This window comes from Semicossyphus pulcher, unplaced genomic scaffold, assembly GCF_022749685.1.
Source record: "Semicossyphus pulcher isolate SPU_LCO1_2020_fin unplaced genomic scaffold, fSemPul1.0.p SCAF_24, whole genome shotgun sequence".
Lineage (NCBI taxonomy): Eukaryota > Metazoa > Chordata > Actinopteri > Labriformes > Labridae > Semicossyphus > Semicossyphus pulcher.
The window spans coordinates 5,711,962-5,726,120 of record NW_027211698.1 but is presented as its reverse complement, the minus strand read 5'-3'; the positions used below and the strand labels follow the sequence as shown (position 1 = coordinate 5,726,120).

General features: G+C 42.6%; 2 protein-coding genes across 2 annotated transcripts; both read right to left on the bottom strand.

Annotated features, from left to right (window-relative positions):
• Window positions 1-552: 552 nt before the first annotated feature.
• slc19a2 (solute carrier family 19 member 2) lies at window positions 553-7,093 on the bottom strand. The gene is made up of 6 exons (XM_069675244.1): window positions 6,971-7,093; window positions 5,111-5,677; window positions 4,786-5,032; window positions 4,388-4,580; window positions 3,655-3,796; window positions 553-3,569 (listed from the first exon to the last, which is right to left on the bottom strand). Exons 1-6 carry the CDS (start codon window positions 7,091-7,093, stop codon window positions 3,405-3,407), a joined length of 1,437 nt encoding a protein of 478 aa, XP_069531345.1. The 3' UTR covers window positions 553-3,404.
• Window positions 7,094-7,611: 518 nt separating this feature from the next.
• atg3 (autophagy related 3) lies at window positions 7,612-13,969 on the bottom strand. Its single transcript, XM_069675204.1, has 12 exons — window positions 13,790-13,969; window positions 13,497-13,538; window positions 13,343-13,392; window positions 12,500-12,570; window positions 12,168-12,275; window positions 12,005-12,057; window positions 11,821-11,908; window positions 11,695-11,729; window positions 11,466-11,618; window positions 11,151-11,278; window positions 10,786-10,854; window positions 7,612-9,643 (listed from the first exon to the last, which is right to left on the bottom strand). The coding sequence occupies exons 1-12, from the start codon at window positions 13,859-13,861 to the stop codon at window positions 9,562-9,564; spliced, it is 951 nt and encodes a 316-aa protein (XP_069531305.1). The 5' UTR covers window positions 13,862-13,969; the 3' UTR covers window positions 7,612-9,561.
• Between the last annotated feature and the right edge of the window lie 190 nt (window positions 13,970-14,159).

The window sequence follows — 14,159 nt, the reverse complement described above, 5'->3', positions numbered from 1 at the left end:
AAATGTCAAATTAAATCTCAGTTTTGCCAACATTACCAGGGTGTTAAGGATGTCAGGAGGCTCAGCAAGGTGACCCAGACGTCCCTCTCCCCAGCAACGTTTTCCAGCTCCTCCTGAGGGATCCCAAGCTCTGGGTCTACCATGACGGACCAGTGCAGCGCCCGCATCACTGCTGAAGCTGCACCAACCCGTCTGTCAATCTCTCGATGCATTTTCCCCTCACTGTGAACAAGATCCTGAGACACTTCGGCATAGAACCATGGCCTCAGACTTGGAGGGAGTGACCCTCATCACAACTGCTTCACACTCCGCTGCAAACTGCTCAAAGCCTGCTGCAGGTCCCAGTTTGATGAAGCCATCAGAACCACATCATCTGCAAAAAGACATTCTCCTCCCCCCTGCTGCACCTCGAGATCCTGTCCTTGAGAATCGGTGACGAGGGACGACCCTGCAGAGGCCAACACCCACTGGAAACGTCTGACTTTGTCCGGAAGATGCGGACACAGCTCACATCAATGTGTCGTGCGATAAAAAAATGCAAAGACAAATGCAAAAGTAAAACAACATTTACTCAGTCAGATCACAGCGTCACATTGTTACAGCTCTGGAAGGTTACACACACACACAGGATTCCATGAAGGTCTAAAAAAAAGGTGAAGAATTTAACGGAAGCACATATATCATACATTACATTTCACCTCCGCCCACTTTAACAGGATTAAACAAATAAAGAATTACAGTTTATACGAGCTGAATCCAACACTGTTGGTGACACATGGATAAATGCTTAAGGCTCAGACATGACAACCACGTTTGTGCGTACGGTGAGTACAAACATTTGGCCTTTCGAAACATAAAACACACACAGGTTACTGGAAGTGATCCACACTTTATCACGCACACATCTTACAGTCTCATTCATTGGAAGACAGTTTGTTTTTCTGCTGTATTTTCTTTTTCTTCCACGTTTGGTTTGGTTGATGTTGAACAATGATTTGGTCATCATCACTTTCACACATTAAAGCTAAGCCTTGTGGTATCACATATTCGTCTTATTGTCAACAAATCCATGTGCAGAGGCATTAATGAGTCTATTTAATATCAAGTACTGTGTGTTTCAAAGTGCATCTCCTTAGAGCTCACAACCAACCTTTATCTTGGTGATAAAAGTAGCTGATTTAGTCTTAGCCGCCTACTGTCCTCCCAAATTCCCACTAAAGCGTTAAATGTGGATTAATCCGCCGCTGGAAATAGTCCCAAACAAAAGTACTACTCCCTCCCGTTCACGCACGTACGCCAAGTCGAGTTTTCACTCGATAAACGTTTTGTGCTTTGACGTGGTTCCTGGTGTTCGTTTGTTGAAGTTAGCGGACTCCATAAGTAAATGAACCGTGCTTTTCGACAGCAGTAACTTTCCCCAGGAACTAGGGTCTAAATTTAGCTGCGGGGTAATTAATTTACCCCCTGAAACGGCCCTGCTCAGGGGGTAGGACTTTCCAAATTGCCATGAACAGTGCTGATCGCTTCTGATTGGTCGAGTACTCGCGGTGTCTATTTCACCCCGCCATGTTTAAAAGACTGGAGCTGCAAGCTCACTAATATTATCCTGCTGCTGCTCGAGAATTTGTCCACCAACGTGTTTTTTGAAGATGGAATCAGCGAAAGCCAAAGATAGATGTTCCGACGAGGAGGTGCACGCGCTGCTCAGTATTTTTGCTGAAGACGACATCCGGCGGGAACCGGAAACGGCGACCCGCAACGAAAAAGTTCACGCCAGAATAGCTCTACAGTTGTTAGCACTCAGAGTTTAAGAGAGGCAAGCACTTTCTTTAGATTTATCTGGAAAAATTATTCAAGTCCATCAGTGCGCAGACTTTTAAAGGCCACAGAAAAAGCTGTGAACATCCCAACAATACGTCCGAACATTAGCAACACTGAGGGGAATACGTGAGGCGATTTGCTTGGATAAAAGTCCACATAGTAGCTGGACAAAATACAGCGACTGGCTGTGTTAAAAAATGAATGATGAAGGAATATAGCTTTGATATTTGTGAGCTATTTTTCAAAGATCTTTCAGTCGGAGGCAGAAGGTTGGAGCTGAGAGCTTAAGACGTGACGTCTGAACGTATCGAGAGACGCACAAACACACTGAAGGTTTCAGTCTTTTCTTTGGATTTGTTGACAACAAGAACCTACTCTTTAAATCCCTAAAAACATCATGAACTTACTTATTCTTTAAAAAACGAAGCAGCATTTTGAACTTTTGAGGCACTTTCTAAACATCAAGTAACGGATTATTTAGGAGTGATGAACATCTGGTTAGATACGACGATATCGAGCAGGTGCTACAGGTGAACGATGTAACATTTCAAGCTTTAACAACATTGTGTTAATTACAAAATACATGATGATACTCCTTATTAGTGCCAAAGATAGTACATCACACAGTGTATACAATTACAGGAGGAAATAATACAAAAATAAAGATCCTTTTGGCACAGGAAAAGTGCTGCTCATAAAGATATGTAGTGTTCTAAGGCAAAAGAACAGAACTTTTATTCTGCACATCAGCATAATTATATCATATATATATATAAATATATATAAAGGACAAAACCTTTCATCTGTTGACTCCATTTCTGCACTTTTGTTTTCAGAGCTGAGGCGATCGAGGAGCAACAGCATGTCAGGCTGTAAACTTTACAAACCGAGTCTGAAAATGACTCGTCAGTGTTCAATATTCACTTTAACTAAGAGCCGAATTATCCACAGAGGACTCATCCTCCACAAAACAAACCGACCAGGTGATTAAACCAGTTCAAACACTGAATAAAGCAGCATCACGTTAAAGTCAGTGTTTCTTTGATTGTCTTTGGCAGACGATGGGCTGCCAGCTTGTTTCTATGAGCCCTGCTTGTTTTAGGGTTATGTTTCCTTCAGTGTTTTAAGGTTCACAAGGTCTTTAATGTGACCCGGATTGTCTGCAGGGGTCTCCTCTTCTCCAAATCAAACGGAGCAGATGAGATCAGATTTCTCTAATGCTCTTTGGCTGGGCTTTGAGGCTGCAAGCTGAGCTGCCGCTAACTTTTGCTCCCCGGCTGATTTAAGTGCTTATTTACTGTCGATTGATTAGGTTTTAAACGACAACGACGTGACCGGAAACACTAAGACAGTAATGTTTATATGTCTGCTTAAATATGAGACTCGTGTAGGCTGAGCCACGAGGAAGGAAGTTGGAGAAGTTGAAGATCGAAATGTGATACAACTGACAAAATACTGAGACAGTGAGTCTTTACAAAACTATATAATAGTTTTAGCCTCTACTTTCTACTTTATGCAATAAAGAAACTTTGTGGCTACAGCTCACCATGCTGTATAATCACTATATCTATGCTTAAGTGCTATCAGCAGGAGCTAGCATCGCTGACTGGAGGAGAGTCTGACCCTGTTTCTGCCGGGCTGCCCGTCAGAACCTCCTCCTCGGAGCGCCTCCTAGAGGCCAGTTTGCAGAACCCAGCGAGGAGGAAGACCACCGAGATGAGGGTGAAGTATCCGCCGTAGATGAAGAACTGAGAGAAGGAAAAAGAATCAGTTACTCACATCTTTAACGTGCATGTTAAGACGCATGTTAAGACGCATGTTGTTCTTCCTCACCTGCGTGAAGACGTCGAGGCCGAGCCCGGCCGAGTCGACCACGACCACAGTGAGCAGAGACTGCAGCAGCAGGGCGATGAAGGTGTTCACTCCGAACACTAAGGCGTAGCGCTGCATGTTGAGGCTGGCTGCGATCTGAAACCTGAGGGGTCAGAGGTCGGGAACACACCGTCAAACACGTGAGGAAGATCTACAGCACAGTGTCTCTTTTTTATTTATGCAACAGTCAACCTGCTGCTTCAACCAGGATTGATGCAGAAGGAAAGAACAAATAAATAAAGGTTTGTTTAATCTCCGGTTTGGTTTTTGTTGGACTCTTCTAATTCTTTTCACACTGTGGGGTTACTAACAGTCAGACCCGCCCCTCCCTGTTGAGACATTACGGCGAAAGGCTGCTGCAATCTGGAGCAGAGTTACACCAGTTATTCTGTCTTCTCCTTTCTCCTTAAAGCCGCCTGCCAACAATGAAACTGTCTCTGGAATACAAATGCTAGCAAACAAAGAGTGTACTTTCCGAACTGTAAATTTGTCTTAAGAGCTTGATCCTGCAGGCTGCTGTTGTTGCCGCGGACGCAGATCAAAGACTTTTTAAGACTAAATCCAATCATGTAAATCTGCAGAAAGACGTGAGGGAAATTTAACGTCAATCCTTTAATAGAAGAATGTTTAAGACGCCTTTTTGTCATGTTTGTGGCAAAAAAAAATACAATTGTAAAAGTGACTTTGTACTCACGTAGCCACAGTGATGAGCAGCATGTACGTGGCTCTGAAGAGGACGTAGAAGCCGTAACACAGCCAGATGTTGTTCAGCATGTCCATGACGAACACGCACACGGCCATCAGCAGGGAGAGGACGCACAGAACCAGCTCCCCCCACAGAGACCAGCACACCGGCAGGTAGCCCACCAGCAGAGCCGCCAGAGCCCCTGAGGACGAGCAGAGGAAGGGTTAGAGGTTTGTGAAGCCTGCAGAACCGGTCTGAAGCCTGCAGGGAGGGGAACGCTATCTGTTTTACAGTTTGACTAAATATTTACCACATTTTTCGACAGGGCCTCGGTTAAAAGATCAGCATCCGCCTTTCATACACCATCATCAAATCGTCTACATGCAAAAAACGTTTGGTTCGCTCACCTAGCAGTGTGGACAGAGTCTCCACGTAGCCGTTGTAGATCTCATAGTCATGAGAGGGTCGAACTTTCTCCCACAGCGGCTGAGCGTAGTTGATGACCTGGAAGTAGCCGCATGTGGCCAGAGCCCACCACAGCGACCAGGCCAGCAGGGGGCGACACTTGTAGCACTGCAGGAAGTCGTCAAACAGCATCCGCAGCACGACCAAAAGCCCCCTCTTCTGACTTCCTGTCTCAGACGACTTGGGTATCTGCAGGGAGAGGACGCAAACGAGGTCAGACATGGCAGAGTGACTGCTGTGACCTCTTTAAAGCAGCTGGTGACTCACCGCGGAGACGTCCTGGATGTTCAGAGGCACTTTGCTCTCTGCGTCTTCAGCCTTCTCCATCAGGGCTGTGCTGCTGCTCCGCTCCCTCTCCTCCTTCACCACCGCTTTCGGACTCTTGTGGAAGAACAAGCTCCTCTTGGGCATGGGCAGAAACCAGGGAGCGACGAAGGCCACGGCGGCCGACGCCAGAGTGATGACGACGAGATGCAGCAGCTGGACTTTGCCCACAGAGAGCAGCAGCTGCCCGGTCAGAGATCCGGCCGCCGATCCGAACAGAGTGATGCTGCGGCAGTAACCCGTCACTCTCTGGTAGTGGGCCGGCTCCACCACGCTGTAGATGTAGGAGTAGTAGGCCACCTCGGAGGCCGTGGCGAGGCCGAAGAAGAACTCCAGCAGCTGCATGGCCAGCATGCCCTGCGTCTTCAGCAGCATCACATACGTCACTACTAAGCTGGTGGCCTGCAGCACCAGAACAGGCTTATAGCAGAGGTAGTCTGTGGCCAGGAAGATGGGGAACAGCAGCACCAGGTAGGAGTACGTCCATATTGGGAAGATTTCATTCACAACCTGCAGGTTACACAAAGACTTACGGTTAAAGCATTTCAATAACAGTTCATTTATTATATTTCAGGACTTTTTCATTCTGTTGTCCTTTGTTTTTTTTTCTCAATTTCCTCAAACACTGCTTGCATTTCCTGAAACTGCTGTGACTCACAGTAACGGAAATCTAAACCAGTTTCTCCTCTCAGACTTCTGTTGCCGTGCAAATGAAGGACACAAGAGGAGAGTAATCTGCAGCAGTAACGTCATTCACGATTTATTTAGGAAGCTTAGGAAGGTGGAGGTAATTATTTCGGGATTAACAAAAAATTCCAAAGGATTTGACCAGTTTTCCGGATTATTCCGTCGAGGTCTGACGGTGCGAGGCTGAGAAAACAAAGTGACTTAGACAATCTCAACACATCAGTGTTTTCTAGAAGGGCAAAATATGAAGCTTAATATGGATTTGGGCATGCCGTTTGTTCAAGTATGCATTCCATTTAAATTGTCACATCACATTACCTGCACCTGTGAGCATCATCAACGCTAAAGGAAGTGTAACACATGCATGCTGAGATCGTTTTGATTGATGAGGAAATGGAGACATTGATGAGGAAACGTTCTGCATGAGGAACGGTTGTGAACACACAGCAGCTCTGACACAACCGGTAAATGCTGGAGGTGATGTAACAAGAAACTAGAATTACCACCATGCGGCTGTGTGCCTCCCCCAAAGCGGGGATATTACAGTGTACATACATGCAAGCCCAGACTCAGAATATATGTAGTTAATGATGAAGGGCGTTTCGGGGTGCCCCTTAGATTGAATAAACGCAATACAGAGCCATACAGGCTGCCTAAGCATGCTGGAAAACCCCAATGAGGGAAAGAAGAGGAATAAGATGCACCTGACGGAGTTTATTGGATTTATTTAAATGTGTAAGCAGTGACATGAGAGTGATCTCTCCTAAACTGTGACTGAAGTTTACCTTCTTTTCTGTGGCGTCATAGCTGTCAATATATGATGACGAGATGTCAGATTTTACTTACGTTTATGTTTTGATTTTAAATGATTGCTTCTTTTCTTCACTTCAATACATTCACCACTACAAAAGGTGAAAAAGTTATGTAAGAAGTTAAAAATATGACGCACTAAATGGTATTAATTTCGCTCAGAAAATGGCATATTTAAAAAAAAAAGTTAAAACAAAATAGTAATTCCGTCCATCCGTGTATCACGTTAAAAGTTAAAATGCGACGCAAGGTATTAATTGTCAGCGCTAACTGTTTATTAGCCTTTAGCACAACATGCTAGCTCACCTGGGTCTCCGTCAGGTTCTTGTCCGGTCCCATGAGGAAGGCGGTGAGGAACGGCTCCGACGGCCGCATGTTGGAGAAGAAGCCGTACACGCAGAGCAGGAGGGTCGGGTAAAAGACAGACATGTTGGGCTCCCACAGCGTGACCTCCACACACCGTTGACTGTCAGCATAGTACTGATACTTATTCTTCTGTGGTGGGGGCTATGTTGCCCTAATAACTGGTGTAGGTACAATACCGCCACCAGCTGGTATGATAGCGGAGCAGCAGCAAAGGGAAAGAGGAACTATTTTAGCTTGTTAAGTTTACTCAGAAATTAAAAATTAATTGTTTTTAAAAAAGGTACATTAAAAATTTTACCAAAAAAGTCTAAGTCTGCCATTAATTATATGCGGCAATTCTGTTTTTATACTTGACAGAAGGAACTAAAGATGTAAATTAGCATTCTTGCTAACTCAGTCATGTTTACATCCTGCACTGGCTTACTGATACTGATTAACATGCTTTAACAAATATGAAGGAATAAATTGTATTAATTAATAATCAGATTAATTAATCAGATGTAAATAAGTAAATAAACATTAATATAAAATAAAACACAAATATTTTTAAGACAGTCCCCAATAAATAAAGACACAAAGTATTGTATTTTCAATATTTGGGAACTCTTTATTGATAAATGTAAATTACTTTAAAATGTCCAGTTGTTACCACTGAGCAAGTTACATCAGAACAGGCAGAAGATTGAATATTTTTCCAAACAACACAGAAAGTAAAGCGAGTATTACTGAAGCAGGTACTTTGTTTAGTTGTGTGTCAGAAACATGTCGCTGCCAGGAGTAAAATACAGTTTTTACAATCCAAACTACACCAACCAGAAATTCATTGAAGGGTTTATTGAAGAACACAGAGGGTTTGTTTTGCTGCACAATCAAGCTCACAGCCGACCTTCACAGAGCTCGTAGACACAACAGAGATACAACACGCCTGTAGAAGCAAGAAATAAATGTCTCAAGGTTAGGACAGAAGCTGCAGAGGAGAGAAAACCATGTAAACGAGAGGCGTGGGTGAACGAATGGGCCCGGTCATCACATTCAGAGATTAAAGTATTAAGACAAACTGGCATGAGGAGCTGATTGACAATGATGAGGTTCAGCAAAGTGCATCAGAACGGAAGCAATAATAATCACTACTGTTACGCATGGGAGCAAAGAAGCTTATAGCAGCTGTGAGGCTTTTTAGAGAGAGATGTTAGCAAGAAAAACAAACATTTTCCTATGATTTCTGTCCAAATCCAAATGCACATAATTGAATATTTCCTCCGGATTATTACTGGAGCATTGTATGAGAGATGGATGTGCTAAACACACAACTAAAGACAGTGAAATACAACAGGAGCAGGGCGTTGTTTGGATTTTACAGCCTAAAACTTTTCCGTTTTGGTTCCTGAAGTAGCTGTTTGTTCGGTCAGAAAACGCAGATCAACTGTACGCTAGTGCTTTTTTATTTATGTCCTTAATATTCTTCCTATATCCAAAAAACGGTCCGTAACTTTTACTTACCGTCATAAAGCAAAACAGAAGCAGCAAATCGTCAGTTAAGAAGCTGAAAGCAGCAAATGTTGGACATTTCTGCTGTAAGAAAAGAAACTATGAATCAAATATCAGAAGTATTGATAACTAATTTTCTGTCTCATGACTACTCAATTGATCGACTGATTGTTGCAGCTCTACTGTAGTGACTGTAGTGGAGTTAGCAGCTAAAGAGGCAGATATTTTACTCATTAGTTGGTAGTGAGACTAAACTAAAAGATATTAGATGTACATTCATTGGATGCAAACATAATAAAGAAGCTTTTGTTTCTGTTTCCTGGATGTGTTAACAGGTAACTGTCTGCTAGCGTGTTAGCGTGTAACAACTTTATGAGATAATAAGATATCAGTCTGTTTACAGCTTGGTTTGCTGCCCCCTGGTGGCCTACAGAATACTGAATGCAACTTATCACCTGAAATGGACTCAGACTTTTGAAGCAGGGTGGAATGGAGCGAGTTTTTGTGATATCTTGAACTTTTTAAGAGCTCAACAATATTGTGGTTACAACATTAAAACCTGTAGAGAAAAATCAGAGGAACAGTCCAACATTTGGGAGGAAGCCTTGTCTGCAGGATTACCCAGAGTCAGAAGAGATGTCAGTTTAATTTCTGTGTGTCTCGTACAAAGATTAGCCCAGGATGTGGTTAGCCTAGCTTAGCGCAAAGACTTGAAGTAGGGGGAAACGGCTAGCCAGTTTCTTCTGACCAACTTAAACTGTTGTTGTTAGCTTGCAAGCTAATAACAAATGTGTTTTGTAATATTTCCCACAGGTGACATACAAATGATACCACACAAAAATAAGATCGACTCCTGCAGAACAAGACTGTCTCCCAAAACGTCCGACTGCTCCTTTAACAGACAGTCAACATTCCTCGTGTCCTGCACCCACGCAAAGAGTCTCAGAGTAACACAAACCGGTTGTAATCAGAGCAGATATAATCTCAACACACAGGCAGCAGAGCTGATCCTCTCCATGTACAGATGATGCAGACGCATGGAGCTACATGGTGAAGTGTCGCGTGTAGTCGTACTCTATTGTGGGAATGACGGCCTGGACAAACTTGAGGAAAATTAGAAGATACCTGAAAGGATCGGTTAAGGAGAACAGGATGATGAACACAAACAGATCCATAAAACAATGCAGCACTACAGGAAATTCCTTTGGCCTTAATTAGTGTGTTAAATACACACTGGAAAGACAGTAAACGCCAGTCAAACATGCGCATCGTATCTGTTTGCTACGTTAGCCAGCTGTAGCAGAGTGGCAGTGAAGCATCAGAGCATCTTTATGCTACCTTGTTAAAAAGTCGTTGAAATATAAACCTGGAAAGTAAATTTAAACACTTAATAACAATGTTAACTCTTTGATAACAGTATTTGATTAAGGGTGCAGCATCTTTGTATCCAGGTCAAATATTTACGATGTTCATGCTCATTGTTCTCCTTTAAAATCGGTCTGAAAAATCCGAACGGCAGTGTGATACTTAATAAAGTATCTGATACATTTAGCGAAATTTAGCTTATCCCATACCGTCAGCAATCAGTCCTGCTGATTTGTTTTACAAATACCGTATTGGTCTGAATATAACACGGGGTTTTGTTTGTAATTCCTTAAAAAGCATCTGGAAAAAGTGGGATCGTCTTATATTCGGGGTCCAGACTTTTAAATGCCGATATACCTTCCCACCAGTAGATGGCGCCACTTCTCTGTAAAGCGAGTGTACCCCTCATGACTGAGGCCAGCCGTCACTCACAGCTACAGAGCCAGGTGGGGATGACAGATGGAGAGACACGGTGATCGTCCCGAACAAATGGCTCAACATTCGGCCAAGTTAACCGACAACTGAGGCGGAGTGATGATGCTAATTTTAAGATAATGATTATCAATGCATTAAACAACCGAGAAATACAGTGTCACAGAGTGTAATGTCTGAAAACTGCGAGGCCAGAACGACACTTTTAAAAATGCTAACAGTCTTAACTAACAAATGCTAACAGAGAAAGTCGTACCGTGGTCCTCAACGAGAGTCTGACAGGAGAGTGTGTTACTGAGAAACAGAACGAAGGTCTGCCCGTTACCAGAGCTGTCATCCAACCCATAATCAGGGTCGTCTTATATTCAGATCAATACGGTAATGTTTTGCTAGAATATCAGAAGGAAAAATGTAAATAACGGCATGAACCCAAAGTTGTTGCATACTGCCAAAGAAGCATGAAAGGATACATGTGCACTCCCAGCTCTCCTCCGCCTTCTGCCACAGTCTCGATGATCTTCTTCATCACTTCAGCGTGTCTAGAAAATACAATTTTAAATCAGCTAAATGGTTTTAAAAATATCTTTGAAAAGACTGAAATTGTGTGGTATTAAAAAAGCTAGCTGGCAGATTTTCTAACAGCTAACAGAAATGGAAAGAAACTGAATACTGCACGTGCAAGTGTTTGTCTCGTCTCAGGACCAAAAAGGTGATGATATTTCAATATTATATAAAGACAAAATAACAAGAAACACTTGATATCAACACAAAACCCGCAGTAATGACGCTTAAATTGCTCCCACACAGGATGTATCCCTGTTCGTTTGTCTCTCACCTGCAGGGGTGGACGGAGCACATGGCCGGTGGAGGCAGGTGGGGGTGGTTCTCGATGGTGACCGTCTTCTTCACGTGGTCCTGACTGATGTCCTCGTACATCTGTTCTACAGTCAGCGGTTGCCTGTCCTGGGAGACATCACAGCAGCTGGATGAGTCAGAGTCATGTCACTGCAGCTTTAAGGGGATTTTAAATACTTTTAAACCCGGTCCCTTATTTTTTACTTACATATTTTGGGGTCTAAAGACTAACAGGTATGTAAAGTGTTGGAATTGCTGCTGTAAATGATGGAGAAAACAGCCTTTTTGTACGTACTTCATCATATCCGAACAGCCAGAGTCGAGGGGTCTGGTAGTATTTATCGTACGTGATGTACAGGTCGTACGTTCTCGTCTGCAGGATGGCGTCTTCACACCCCGGATCTGCTTTGGCTTTAGATTCCACCATTTTACTGGTGTCCAGCGTCGCCTGCGCAGAGGACACAAGCGTGAGGTCGTAGTCGGATTGAAAATACAAGTTTACACAATAAATTTGCTCCGTCTACCTCGTCTGTTTCCAGCAGGCCGCTCTCCTCATACTCTGCAGAGACGACATTAAAGACAACATGAGTTACAGTGAAAGAAACAGAATGACGTCTTTTCCCGGTCGGATGTGAGGACGATGTGAATACCTTCCATATCTGCTGCTTCTCCATCTTCATCTTCATCGTCGTCGTCATCGTCGCAACGCGCTGCAGATGTGGCGTTCATGTTCTTGTCCTGCAGGAATCAAAATTTAAAGACATTTGTGACGACAGCTTTTAAACACGATCCCACTTCAAACTGTATTTTATTAGAATAAAGAATGAAGCTAACCTTACTATTGTCCAGTGAGATTTCTCGTACAGCATCTGTGACGCCTAAAACAGCTGCAGAAACACATCAAACTTATCTAAACACATTTTAAATAAACCACTGAACTGGATGCAGCCATGCTTTAGGGTACGTGCAGTCTTTGGAGAGGGGTGGGGTGTCCAACCTGAGTTGTGGTACGTGTCCACCCAGCCTCCGTCCCCGTCGTCCTCCTCTATGATGGCCTCCAGCTCGTCTGAATACTCCATCTGTTTACAGCGCTTGTAACAGGGAACTGTAAGACAGGAAAAACACACACAGAGGTGATTAGAGGAAGTGAAAAACAAGGTGTAGAAACAGCTGCAAAGTGCTTCACTGTTATAAACTGTACACTGGGAACTAGAGAAAGTTTTTTTATACAACATAAACAACCTTTCGGTGTGAAAGTGGCTCAGTGGAGCAGACGTGATTCAGTAAAGAACAATGATAGCACAGAAACATTAAATTAAATCTTCTCACCATTACGTGTCAGGAGAAACTGTTTATCTGGAGGTAAATATGGCTTCACCTTCACTTCTTCCCCAGAGGCCCTAAGGGAAGAAGAAATCACAAACATGAGGACTTGTTATTTCAAACCAGGGTGTGTATTTTTCTGCTCTTTATGAGAACAAGCAGTGGTCCAAAATGTAAACACTTACTAACTTACTTCACATAAATGTAAGGTTTCATAAACTATTGCTAAATTACTAAAAATGTGTTTTATTTCATTTATACCCGAGAGAAGAAAAGGTTTCAGATTACAACTGAATTTGTCAGTGGGAAAGATGCCCGTACAATACCTGAGTATCAATGCAAACTATAGCTTTAAGTATACATCGACCTAAGCTAAATAATGCGTTTCAGTTGCTGATAATGTTTCAAAAGAGACACGGAGGGTAAATGATGCAACTCTCGTTTCTTCGATGGAAGTGAAACACTGCAATAAACTGTGAAATTAAACAACAAGAACAGAGAAGTGAACACAGGGAAGAAGCAAAGACCTGCAACAGGTCAGAAATCAATGTGATGCCTTTTCCTTCATTTACACATATATGTGTGTCATAACTGATGGCGTAAGGAATGTTATAGCAATACAACCAGCAGTAACCATAATACTAAACAAAATAAACATTAGCCTACTTCATATATATATATGTATATGTATTACCAGCATAAATAACAGTACTAGCAGTATGTGACCACTCTCCAATCAAACATCAAAAACCATGTTTCCCAGAGCTAATAATCACATTACATACATGTAAAGGCAGCTTAACATGAGGAATTCATATTTATGTGATTTAGCTGCAGGTAAACACTCACCATTTCCATGTGGGACAATGATGGACCAAGTGATCTCCAGCTGCTACAAACTAAAAGACAGAAAGAGAGGTTTAACTTTAACAGAAGTAGCATCTACATGACTAAAAAAAGTATGCTAATACAAGACATTAAGCAAATGTTTAAAAGGACCCACCTCTTCAGGTGTGATGACTCCAGTCTCTTTGAATTTCGATTCCTGTGATTGAAAACAACAAAACAGAATCTTAGAGGGATTTTAAGTTGTAGCATAAACCTGCAGCTGTATAAAACATTTGGAAACGCATTATCTTGTACTTCGTTAGTGTTTTAGATAACACTCATAAAAATGAAAACCGTCCAGCAGTTTACTGTACGAAATTGGAAAGCATTGATCATCTGTTTATGTGTTTATGCAATCTCATAGCTGATAGCCACCACCTATCAACAAGCTAGCCCATGTAAGTTTACCTTCAGCACTGGAGTGAGAAACTCCGCCACGCCGAGCGCCGTGCCCTTCACTGTGTTTATCACGTTCTGCATCTTGTAAAGTTCCTATACGATGAAACGTGAGCTTCTTCTTTAACCGTGCTGTCAAATATTATAATTATTTTGACATAGCTACTCCAGCAGAGTACCAGCAATAGCAAATCACATGATACGTCTGAATACTTCCGGTATCTGCCTCTCGCGAGTAGTGAGGAGGTAACGTGAATTCCCGTGAAATCAGTAGTTGGTTGATAAAAAACGGTTAATAATTTGATATTATTAGGTTTTAAAATTAAAATAATGTAGTTAAAAGGATCGAGAGTTCTTATCTTTTTATTTTCCTTTTCTTCCT